The sequence below is a fragment of the Colobus angolensis genome, unplaced genomic scaffold (assembly GCF_000951035.1).
Source record: "Colobus angolensis palliatus isolate OR3802 unplaced genomic scaffold, Cang.pa_1.0 Scaffold38, whole genome shotgun sequence".
Classification (NCBI taxonomy): domain Eukaryota; kingdom Metazoa; phylum Chordata; class Mammalia; order Primates; family Cercopithecidae; genus Colobus; species Colobus angolensis.
In genome coordinates this window covers 5578349-5591140 of record NW_012117154.1, presented here as the reverse complement: position 1 = coordinate 5591140, position 12792 = coordinate 5578349, and the positions used below count along the sequence as shown (strand labels likewise).

The window sequence follows — 12792 nt, the reverse complement described above, 5'->3', positions numbered from 1 at the left end:
GTCGCTCTTCGCCATGGCTATGGCCCGGCTGGGCTCGTGGCTTGGGGAGGCGCAGTGGCTCGCGCTAGTGTCGCTCTTCGTCGCGGCGCTGGCCACGGTAGGCCTGTACCTGGCGCAGTGGGCGCTGGCCAGGGCGCGACCCCAGCCCCAGCGGCGGGCGGTGGAGCATGGAGAGGGGCAGCGCCCGGGGTCCGACGCGCTGCTCTCCTGGATCCTGACGCTGGGCAGCTGGAGGAGCCAGTGGCAGGCGGCCTGGGTGACCGCCCTGAACGAGGAGGCCGAGAGGAAAGGGGTGAGTTTCCGGGACTGCGGGCCGGGGGACGGCCGATGCCGGGGCGGTCCGTCCGGACCGAGCTCTTTCCTGGAGGCGTCGCCGCAGCCCCTGACCCAGGCGAAGTGTTGAGTCCTCCCCTCAGCGCAGAGCTTCCTCGAGAGTTAAGAGAGAGACGGGGGAGCGAGGACCCTTGACTGGGAGACAAGACAAAGTGATTCATTTTATTCTCCAAACGGCAGGTGCGCCGGGCCCTGGGCTCCCCGAGGGACAGGCTGGCGGTTGGAGGGACTGTCAGTAGCGCTCATCCGCGCCAGTCGGTACCTCCCCTGCCTGGAGTCCCGGCGCAAATTCCCGTGCCCGATCGGACACTCACTGAGCTTGCACATGATACATGAATAGCTGTGACCCCAATGTGCTTCCACCTCTCATAGAGCTGAATTTCACCAAGAATTTATCTCCAAAGACTTGCATTCCTTGGCATATAAAAACAGCGACTGTTTGCTGAGGGCCAGCCGCTGGGCAGACAACCTACCGAGGCTTTCGGTGCGTCTGCCATCTCTGAATCCTCACAACTCCTGGGACATAGGTGTTATCACTGTTTTACAGATGAGGAAACCGAGGCCCAGAGACAGCAGGCAGCCTGCCCAGTGCCACACAACTCGTGGGCGGCAGAGCTGGCATGTGAGCCCAGCTGCCCTGGCCTGCAAGCTAAGGGCCTCATGTCTTACCTCTGCTGCCTCACAGTCCTGTGGGCGTTTCTGTAGTCGCTGATTGCTCCTTGACTTATTTTTGCTTCTAAGACATCTTAGTTTAATGACAAGTTCCTGGCATGTACTGTTCTTAGGCATTTCACAGGAGGAGTTGGAGCCTGGGTGAGTTTGGGGAGGCACCCCTAGTCTTGGCCGCTGCTCCGCCCTTCCAGGCCACAGTTTCCTGCACCTACATGTAAAGCTCAGTGGTCATTCGCTATGGAAATAGCAGAATTGCTAATTTTGAATGTCCGGCCCCATCAACCTTGAAAATATTCCACGGCAGGCCCTGTGCCTGGTCCTTGCACCATGGCCTTGGAAGACATGGCCATGGAATTAAAAAACAAAAAACCTTTGACTATCAGTTAGCAGACATCCAGCAAATCAAGAGACCTTGTTGTGAACTCTTGAAAAAGAACATAAATGACTGTACTTTTTGGAGGAAAAAAGGCTTCAGGGTCAGTCGACTGACTTTTGTCCTGGTGCCCAGCATCTGTGCCTCAGCTGTCCAGAGCTGTAGAGTTTCTCAGGGAAACCAGTGGTCTCTTGTGGGAGCCCTCCACTCCTGTTGGCCTCACATCCAGGAGCAAATGCAGGTATTTCCCCGGGAAGCTGCCGTCACTGACCCCTGATTGACCTGGTATCAAGGCTTCTGAGGCTGAGTCCCCTCCAGACTGGTGGCGCGATTGGGCACCCGTCTCATCCATGCCCTTTGTAGGAGGCAGGCGAGTGTTGGGTGAATGACCTGTGAGTTCCGCTTCTAACTCTGGAGTTTCAGGCCCAGAGGCAGCGACCCTACCTTCTGTATATTTGGGATGGTTTGTTTCCTGACATGTATGGATTGGCTTCAGAAAATACGATCCCCTTGGATATGATCCTTCCATATTCCCATCTGCCTGAGGTGTGGAGAGGCAGAGAAGAGGACGTCCCTGCTTTGGCATCTGTCTTGGGCTGGTCAAGTCAATCTGAGAACACTGAAGGGAATATTTGAAAGTTTTGGATAAAAACTTTTTACCTGAGTCTTTGTGTGGGATCAGGGAGGGTTTGCATTCAGGGAGAGGAGAGAGAGTCTCAGCTTGTTTGCACCTTTTCTGTTCTCTCTCTGCTGTTGGCCACACACTGCAGTCTCAGACCCCCGTCTCTCCTGACTTCCTGCCTGGAAGAGGCAACAGTGTCCTGGATTCATGCTCAAAGCAACCCAGGACCATCTCTGCCATATTTGCATGGACATAGTCCATTAGTTCTGTGATGTCAGTCTTTGGTATTGCTTACTTTCCTGGGGACTGGGGTGGGGGAACACAGCCCTGATGCCTGGGAATGTCATTTCATTTCCATTCAAATGGAACGTTTTGCAGGCAGATGGGATCTGGGTGACTGGGCTCCCTATGAGTGATGGTCACACACCCTCCCCGCATCCTGAGCCATCGCTGCTGTGTCCGTGATGGCATTGTGGGTGAGCAGGTGGTGGTGTTTGCATTCCTGGCCGTCCTGAGTCTGGTGATTGTCACACACATCCGAGCATCCTGGGCCGTCGCTGTTGTGACAGTGATGGCCGTGTGGGAGAGCAGGGGCTGCTATGTCCATTCGTGGCTGCCCTGACTCTGGCAGGAGTTTCTCGCTGCCCTCCCCCACCTCAATTCCCACTAATCCCGGATTAGGGCTGACGCTCCGAGCCCGCTCTTGCCTGGAGAGCCACAGCTTAGTGCTCCCCCTCCTGCCTCTGCCTTGTCCTGATGTCACTCTGTCCTACCCAGGGAGGAGACCAGTTCTTGGCCTGTCATTTAGGGATTGAGAAGACCTGGTAATAATTTAATCACATCCAGCATTCTGTCTGAAAAGTGGAGTTTTTTATACAACGGAGACACTAACTCCTCCCATTCCAAGGTTTACCCCACCTTTGTATTTTAAGATGGAAAGAAACCCTAAACTCTTCTAGCCAAGCCCCTTCCTTCTCCAGAAGAGGAGACTGAGGCCCATGAGCTGGAGGAATTTGCTGAGGTCTGCCCATCAGTGGCTGCAGCCTGTTCCCTTGTGGGAAGCAGTTTCAACTTGGAGACCTAAATGTTTCCTTTAAATGAGAGCCAGCGAGAATGGCTCAGAGAGTAGAGTTGTTAATGTGTTATCCCAAACAGTGGGGCCCGCACCTCCCAGGATCCAAGGACTGGGCAGCACCGGAGGAGTCCTCATGCTCTCTGATGACCACTGCAGCAGCGCAGACTCCCCATATCGCAGGGGACCTTGGATTCCCACCCTCACTCCAGAAAGGGTTCTAAATTTTATGTGACAGTGATTTGCACTGACCTCAGAGGAAACCATTGCTGATCTGCCAGCTGGCCAGGTGGACGCCAGGTATGCAGAGATCACAGAGTCCTGCCCAGAGAGCTTGGCGACACACATGCCTGCCCCCCACATCCGCCTCAGTAGGCTTGGGGAGCACACTGTGAGGGTGTCCCATGGTTGAGAATCACTGGTGAGAAGCTGCTAGAACACACCTGCCATCCATCAAAGTTACTCTTTCTTTTTTTTTCATTGTTATACTTTAAGTTCTAGGGTACATGTATGCAACGTGCAGGTTTGTTACATAGGTATACATGTGCCATGTTGGTTTGCTGCACCCATCAACTCATCATTTACATTAGGTATTTGTCTGAATGCTATTCCTGCCCCAGTCCCCCACCCCCCAACAGGCCCTGGTGTGTGATGTTCCCCGCCCTGTGTCCATGTGTTCTCGTTGTTCAACTCCCACCTATGAGTGAGAACATGCGGTGTTTGGTTTTCTGTCCTTGTGATAGTTTGCTGAGAATGCTGGTTTCCAGCTGCATCCATGTCCCTACAGAGGACATGAACTCATCCTTTTTTATGGCTCCATAGTATTCCATGGTATATATGTGCCACATTTTCTTAATCCAGTCTATCGTTGATAGGTATTTGGGTTGGTTCCAAGTCTTTGCTATTGTGAATAATGCTGTAGTAAACATCCATGTGCATGTGTCTTTATAGTAGCAAGATTTATAGTCCTTTGGGTATATACCCAGTAATGGGATTGCTGGGTCAAATGGTATTTCTAGTTCTAGATCCTTGAGGAATCGCCACACTGTCTTCCATAATGGTTGAACTAATTTGCACTCCCACCAACAGGGTAGAGTTCCTCTTTCATCCAGCACCACCTAAAAGCAGTTGTTTGAGCTTTGACTCTTGCCTCTCCACTTGGTGTGGTGTTGCAGACACCTAATTCCCATCGATGTGATCACTCTTTGGTCATAGAGAACAGAAGATCCCAGAACTGGCTCAGTCTCCGGTCAGGCTCCTTAGACTGAGAACTGATATTATGGTATCCAAAAGCACCAGTTGAGATTTTCCTTTTGCTCCCCTGTGATTACATCAGTATTTACAAAGTGATTCATGATCATCAGTTATACCCTCGACACCCCCTTGGGAGTCTCCGGGACTGCTGTCCCACAGTCTCCTTGACTCTGGGATCCAGCGTGCTTGCTGCCGATGGCCCCTGCCCGTGGGCTGCGTAGCACTCCTCCCAAGGCTGATGCTGTCTGGACCACGTGTGGGCAGCACCCGTCCCGAAGTGAGGCCTGTGTTCTGTGGCCTGCGCTCTGGGCTTGTCTAGTAGCGGCCCAGCTGAGTGGGATGAGGCCCCGACGAGGAGGATCCCCAATGCTGTTTGTTTCTTTAGTCCTTCAGCCCAGGGTTTCTTTAAAGGAATGTTCCAAATGCAAATGATCAAGACTATAACTATCAAACAATTTGTGGTCTTTAAAAAAAAAAAAAAAAGAAAGATGCGTGTGGACTTGGAACATGTTATTAATAGCACTGACTTGAATAGAAGTTTCTGCATTTACAAAGTAAACAAAGTGGCCACCAGACTTCAGAGTCTTTGCATTATATAATGACCTTCCAGTTGTGCTCACAAAGTCCAAACTCCTTGACCGATGACAGTGACTGTGGTGTAGGAAGCCAGTTGGTAGAACGGTGGCAGCCACTGTGGGGAAGGGCCATGGGGCTGCCCTTCCCTCTTCCAGTAGAAGGAACTTGGGCCTTTTTGGGGCTGTGAACCCTGCACTCTCCACCATGACCCCTTCTGTTGCTCCAGTGTCCAGGGACCTTTCCTGTATGGGGCCTTCCCACAGGTCATTCCTTTTGTTTGGAATTCTTATCTTTTTTTCTGCTTATTTAACTTCTCTAAATCTTTTGAGTCTTGGCTCAGAGGTCCCTGATCCTCCCCTTCAGCCAGGATGCTCCCCACCCTGCCCTCCTCCCGACCCCCTGGAGTCACTTATGCCCTGGTCAGCTCCTGGCATTATGAGCTGGGGCAGAGCCAGGGGCCGTCCAGGCAGAGCCAGTCCCAGTGCCCAGCACAAAGCCGGCTCGCGGCAGGCTGTGGTCTCAGTGGGGTGAATGATGGGCCTCTGGAGAAGGAGAAACAGTGGTGATGCCCATTCCTCCATCTGGACTCAGGCCTTCTGTCTTGGGAGCCGGCCAGGCCTGGGCAAAACAAGCTGTTTAATGTGCTTTGTTTTTCACTTCTAAAGCATCAACATTAAAGGAGGCTCTGATGACTTTGCAAGTCATCAATGCAAAACCCAGGAATAGGCGCCAGTTCAGTTTGTTCTTTGCACTCACCCATTCTCCCAACAAGACAGGAATTCAGGAAAGTGTGGGTGTAGTGTTCACATCAACTCAAATTCCCCCAACGCTAACTTCCATTCCCGCGGGCCCCTGGTAGGTTGCTGAGGAGGGAAGGCGCTTCTTCAGCCCGTGGAAGAGCCTGTGGGGAAGCTCTGGAGCTGGGTGCGGGTTTGCTTGGTGCTCCAGCTCTGCCTTCCCAGCTGTGCGATCCTGGGAGAGTCTCTGTGCATCATCTGCAGGAGGGAAAACTTTGGGTTCAATCCAGAAAACAAAATCCAGTCTCCTGGTGGTGAGATCAGATCTGTGTGAGGCATTTAGCAAAATGCCTGGTACATAGTGAGGCGATAAAGGTAGGCTGCTCTCTTTAAAGTCTTATTTTTTGAACTTTTTATTTTGAACTGCTTTCACAGAAAAGTTGAAAATAATTCAGCTTCCATATATTCATCGCTCAGCCTTGCATAACCACAGCTGGCGGGCGGATCACCTGAGGTCAAGAGTTCAAGACCAGCCTGACCAACATGGAGAAACCCTACTAAAAATACAAAATTAGCTGGGTGCGGTGGCATGTGCCTGTAATCCCAGCTACTTGGGAGGCTGAGGCAGGAGAATCGCTTGACTCGGGAGGCAGAGATTGCAGTGAGCCAAGATTGTGCCATTGTACTCCAGCCTGGGCAATAAGAGTGAAACTCCGTCTCAAAAGAGAGAGAGAGAGAAAGAAAAAGAGAGAGAGAGAGAGAAGGAAGGAAGGAAGGAAAGAAGGAAGGAAGGAAGATTAACAGAGAGAAAGAAAGAGAGAGAAGGAAGGAAGGAGGGAGGGAGGGAGGGAGGGAAAGAAGGAAGGAAGGAAGGAACATTAACATTGTCACAACGCCTAATGACTAAAGCGAAGGCCTTCTTTGAATTTCACCAGTTTTCCACCTGTCTCCTTGTATCGTTCTAGGTTCCCATTAAGGGTACCTGTGGTGTTGAGTTGTGACTTCATCACCTGCAGTCTGTCAGGGTTTCTCAGTCTTCCTTTGTTTTTTATGACCTTGATAACTGAAGACTATTGATCATTATTTTGCTGACTGTCTTTCCATTTGCCTGGCATTTTCATATGGTTGGAGTGAAGTTATACAAACCACAGAAGTGGTGTGCACTGTGTCTAGGGCTTGTGACGTCAGTGTGTCTTGTTGCAGTGGATGCTGAGCTTGGTGCCTTGCTTAAGGTGAGTTCTACTGGGGTCATCCTCTTGTATTTTATGTCTCCTCCTGTATTAGTCCATTCTTGCATTGCCAGAAAGAAATGCCCGAGACTGGTAGTTTATAAGAAAAGAGGTTTAGGCCGGGCGCGGTGGCTCAAGCCTGTAATCCCAGCACTTTGGGAGGCCGAGACGGGCGGATCACGAGGTCAGGAGATCGAGACCATCCTGGCTAACACGGTGAAACCCCGTCTCTACTAAAAATACAAAAACTAGCCGGGCGAGGTGGCGGGCGCCTGTAGTCCCAGCTACTCGGGAGGCTGAGGCAGGAGAATGGCGTAAACCCGGGAGGCGGCGCTTGCAGTGAGCTGAGATCCGGCCACTGCACTCCAGTCCGGGCGACAGAGCGAGACTCCGCCTCAAAAAAAAAAAAAAAAAAAAAGAAAGAAAAGAGGTTTAATTGACTGATGGTTCTGCCGTCCTGGAAGCATGGCAGATTCTGCTTCCGGGGAGGCCTCAGGAAACTTACAATCATGGTGGAAGGTGAAGGGGATCAGGCTCATCTTCTATGACCCGGAACAGGAGGGAGAGAGAGAGGAAGGAGGTGCTACACACTCTTAAACATCCAGATCTCATGAGAACTCACTCAGTGTACAGTACCACGTGGGGACGGTGCTAAACCATTCCTGAGAACTCCCCCCACCATGACCCGGTCGCCTCCCACCAGGCCCCTCTGGCGACACTGGAGATTACAATTCAGGATGAGATTTGGGCAGGGACACAGATCCACATCATGTCACCTCCTTATATCTTTCCTGCTGTAGTTAACAGGTAGTGTGGGGACATACTTTGAGCCTGTGCAGATCCCGTCGCTCCTCAAACTTTTCCTCACTGATTTCGCAGCCATCGGGATATCTTGTGTACAGTGATGGCGCAGGTGCAGTTCACTTGATGGTGGCTTTATTTCCTCTTCCTTGCTCTCTTTATTATCTCTACTGCAGGAGACATCTGTCCTTTCTCCTCCAATGAGATATTTATCTGATTGTGTAGCTCAATATGGACTCAATGGGTATTTATTTTTTTATTCTATAGGTTATAATCCCATACTATCACTATTTATTATATTGTTGTATCAGTTTGTTTTCACACTGCTTTGAAGGACTTCCCTGAGAGTGGGTAATTGATAAAGGAAAGACATTTAATGACTCACAGTTCCACATGGCTGGGGAAGCCTCAGGAAACTTACAATCATGGTGGTAGGGGAAGCAGGCACCTTCTTCACAAGGTGGCAGGAGAGGGAAGAAGGAAGGAGGAACTTCCAAACACTTATGAAAGCATCAGATCTTATGAGAACTCACTATCATGAGGACAGCATGGGAGAGACCGCCCCATGATCCAGTCACCTCCCTCCCTCTACAGATGGGGATTACAGGGCCCTCCCTTGACACGTGGGGATTACAAACAGAGCCAAACGAAATCAGTTGCTTAAGTTGTTCTCCTTTGGGCCATCAGGGTACTCCTTTGAGAGTAGCCTCTTGTGTTCATCCATCAAGCCCACTTCTTTTTTTTTTTTTTTTTCGTTTCCTTCATGTTTCCACAAAATGTTTGTTTTTGGCTCCCCAGAGGCCCTGGATTCAGCCACTTCTTCACGCAGCCCTGATTCCTTTTATTGGAGAAGTGTTTAGAAACCAAGACCTAGGTATTGGGTGTGTTCATTACGGCTTGGTTCTCATTGCTCCCCTTCAGTGTTCAGCAGTAGCAAACATATATGTGTATACCAACATGTGTGCACGTGTCTATATTTCTGTGTATTTCTCTCTGCGTTTATCTTAAAAATCATGATTGTATCCTGTACCTTGGGTTCTAGTCCAACAGAGTTCATTTTAGTTTTTTCCCTTTCTTATTCTTAACTCCCTTCTCCAAGAGTAAGACATTGGACATCTGCTGTCTTATTTACTTACTACTTATATGTTCAGTTCTAGTATATGCAGAAAGTAGTTTCTGAGTTCCCAACCTATGAAACACATTTACTGGATTACAGCATTTATGTGCAGTCAAGATGCAGTTTTCCAAGCTTCTTAGGTTGTATCTGTATTTTTCCCATCCCCTTCAGGGTGGTTATATTGTTGATTCGTAGTGCATGTGTTTGTTGGTGCACCAGAGCCACACAGTTTTAATTATGGGGTTTCTATAGTCTGTTTTAATATTTGGTGGAGCTAGTTACCCTTGTCTTCCTTTTTCAGTGTTTTCCTGGCAATTCTTGTATGTTTCTTTTTCCATGTGGACACAAAGTCTTCCTTTAGTCTAAGTGGAATGGGGTCTGGAATGAGGGTTCTCTCAGCATTGACACAGCAGCAGAGATGCAGAGATATCTGAATTTGTGGTTGTGTGTGGCAGGCAGGCACACCCTGCTCCTGAAACTCAAGGACTTGGCAGATCAGAAAAGGAAAAGCAATCTCTCTTAATAACTCATTTTCTTTGTGAGACCACCTCTTGACCTTAAATTTCCCAGCAAACTCTTTTTTTTTTTTTTTTTTTTTCCCTTTTGAGACAGGGTGTCGCTCTGTCGCCCAGGCTGGAGTGCAGTGGTGTGATCTCGGCTCATTGCAAGCTCCGCCTCCCGGGTTCACGCCATTCTCCTGCCTCAGTCTCCCGAGTAGCTGGGATTACAGGCGCCTGCCACCAAGCCTGGCTAACTTTTTTGTATTTTTAGTAGAGATGGGGTTTCACCATGTTAGCCAGGATGGTCTTGATCTCCTGACCTTGTGATCCGCCCGCCTCGGCCTCCCAAAGTGCTGGAATTACAGGCGTGAGCCACCGTGCCCCACTGCAAACTCTTTCCAAGGTTTGAATTCAGAAGGTAGCAAGGGAAGAGGGTAAACACTGCATCTGCTGCCCCAGGGGAGCATGAGTCTGCACCTAGGCTGGTGTAGGGCAACGTCGTATCTTTAGACTACTACAGAAGGTACATTGTTTCTCCACTGCATCCTCCCAGCTGCTGGCATGTTGCCTGCTCATGGTTCTCTGCCTGGCACTGTTCTCTGTGCTGGGTTCTGTTCTCTCAGGCCAGAGAGCCTGGTGCACAGAACTGTCTCATCACCAAGCTCACAGGGTGGCCCTGGCCAGCAGGTCCCACCCAAACAAGCTCCCACCACAGGGAATGCCAGCAGAGCAGCCCCGAAACTGTGATTTCATCCCTCTTGAGCAGTGCATTTAATTCTTTGCTGATTTTTTGGGGATGAGGTAGATAGTGCAAGAACAGGGTGAGGTTAGAAGTGTATAAATCAAAATGTTCTGTCGCTTTTAGGTTTACTCGGGTCATTGGGAATTCTTAAGAAATAGCCACAGCATAAGCTCATTGCTTGCTCACTTGCACCATGCTTGCTGGAATCGCCATGGCACGGTTTTACACCACTTCCTGTCTCCCACCCTCGGTCATGCCTTGTAGCTGGACCTGGCTCACTGCGGTGGAGATGAGATACAATGGGAGCCTGTGGGGCTGCGTGTTTTTTAACCACCCAGTCGGAGCTTACTTAAACCTGATGTGCTTTCTACACCATGTCAGGAACAGAGTTCAAGGAGAGTTTCAATGTGGGGTTGTGTTGTTGGCATACACATTTGGCCTTTTGAGAGCTTAGTTTTGAAAGGGCAAGACTTGGCTGGCCACATAAACTCTGGTTTCTTTATTATAAAACGTTGGGCTTGTTGCCTTGTGGTCCTGTTTATTTAATTGTGCATCTCTTCTTTGGAGATTTAATTTTTTCTCTTTGAGACAGGGCCTTGCTCTGTCGCCCAGGCTGGAATGTGATCCAGCTAAATACAGCCTTCACCTCCTGGGTGCGAGTGATTCTTGTGCCTCAGCTTCCTGAGTAGCTGGGATTACCCATGTGAGCCACCACACCCAGTTAATTTTTGTATTTTTGGTAGAGACAGGATTTTGCCGTGTGGTCAGGCTGGTCTTGAACTGCTGGCCTTGAGTGATCTGCTCACCTTGACCTCCCAAAGTACTGGGATTACGGGTGTGAGCCACCATGCCTGGCCTTGCTTGGAGATTTTTAATTGGAAGAACCAGAACAGACATGAGCTGACCGAGTTTCCTGAAAGGATGCTGGGGGAACATGCAGAGCCATGGGCAAAGGTGAACCTTGGGGTCAGGTGGCTCCAGAGGGCTGTGAAGTAGGAGCCAAGGAGTCTACTCTGTGGGCAGCCACCAGGTGGGCTCATTTCCAGCCAAGGAATCTTGGCCAGCCTCTCAGATCCCAGGCAGAGACCAGCCCTGGGGGGTAGGAGAGGAGAATGGGGGGCACCCTAAGTAACCGTGCCACAGCAACCAGAGTAGAGAGAGGACTGTCCCTCGCAATCAGGGAGGACACAGCCGGAGCCCACTGTGCCGGCCAAGGTGACCGCTAGACCCACAGATCCTCTAATGTGCGCGAAGCGGCCCTGCCCCAAGAGTCTGTTTCTTTCCTTATGCTGTCAGCAGGAAGATTCCGAATACCCTTCACAGGCTTCCTGCAGCATCTTCAGCTTCGCTCCTGGGTTCCTGTCCTTTCCCAGCCTTCTCCTATAACTGAATCCTGCCCACTGAGCACAAGCCATCAGCAGCTGCTCCTTGGATGTGCAAACCTACTGATATTTAGCCGCTGCTGCTATTTAGAAGCACAGGGTTAACAGAAAGATGTGTTAGTACATTTTCTTATTTTTCAGAATTTTAAACAGATATGTAATTTAAAAGATGCAACACCTCCTGTGCATGCCCCTCCTCATGCCGCCCCTCTGTTCCAGGGCCCGCCTTTCCTGTCCTTTGAGGAGGACCCGCGGCAGCAGCCCCTGGAGCTGGCAGTGCAGGAGGTCTCCAGCGTGCTCAGGTCGGCCGAGGAGAAGGTGAGCCCGGGAGCCCCTTTGCCTGCAGGAGGAAGTGAACTTGATGCCGGGGACAGGCAGTTTGGTTTGTTTAGAATCATCGAAAATGCAGAACCCTTACAGTAGAAAAAAAATCAAAACAACCATCTGGCCCATCAACTGATGGGTGGATGAAGAAAGTGTGATCCGTCCACATAATGGGACGTTATTCCGCCTTGAAAAGGAGCGGGATTCTGACACTCGCTCCAGTGCGGATGAACCCTGAAAATTAGGTGTCAAGTAGAAAAAGCTGGACACAAAAAGCCTCATATTGTGTGATTCCATTTATATGAACTATCCAGAGTAGATAAACCTGCAGGGACGCAAAGGAGGTTCATGTTGCCAGGGCCTGGGTGAGGGACTCTTGGGGGAAAATGGAGAGTGACTGCTGATGGGCTGAAGGGTTCACGTTGGGGTGATGAAATGTTCTAGAATTGATGGTGGTGTTAGTTGTAGAACTCTGTGAATATATTAAAAACCATTGATTTGTACAGCTTCAACAGGTGAATCATATCTCAGGGCATCTGATATCTGTTGCTCAAATATATACATCCTGTTGTAGACTTTATGTATTATGATATATCTAGATTTATATACATACGTTTACATATATATGAACTATGTAGATGTTATGTAGAATTCATTTTCCTGTTGCTAACAGTTTATATGCTCAACTTACTAGACTCATCAGATACCATAAAGCATAAAAGCTTCTGAAATAAGTCCTAAGACATTTTCTCTCTGTCTTTTTTGGTTTTGTTTTGTATTGTTTTAAGGATGGGATCTCGCTCTGTTGCCCAGGTTGGAGTGCAGGGGCATCAGCTTATTGTACCCTTAAACTTCTGGGCCCAAATGATCCTCTTGCCTCAGCCTCCTGAGTAGCTGGGACTACAGGCGCATGTCACCGTGCCTGGCTAATTTTTTTTATTTCTTTTTTTGCAGAGATGGGGTCTTGCTGTGTTACCTAGGCTGGTTTTGAACTGTTAGTTTCAAGTGATCCTCCCACCTCAGCCTTTGGGAGCAAGTGCTGGGATTATAGATGTGAT

The 12792-nt window shown here is 49.7% G+C and overlaps 1 protein-coding gene across 1 annotated transcript in view; it reads left to right on the top strand.

Moving 5' to 3' along the window:
- Positions 1-9: 9 nt before the first annotated feature.
- C2CD2 (C2 calcium-dependent domain containing 2) overlaps positions 10-12792 on the top strand; it is a 66093-nt gene continuing 53310 nt past the window's right edge. Inside the window, exons 1-2 of the mRNA XM_011954065.1 lie at positions 10-292; positions 11630-11728. Of these exons, the coding sequence (XP_011809455.1) occupies positions 14-292; positions 11630-11728 (378 nt within the window). The 5' untranslated portion in view covers positions 10-13. The remainder of the gene's footprint in view (positions 293-11629; positions 11729-12792) is intronic.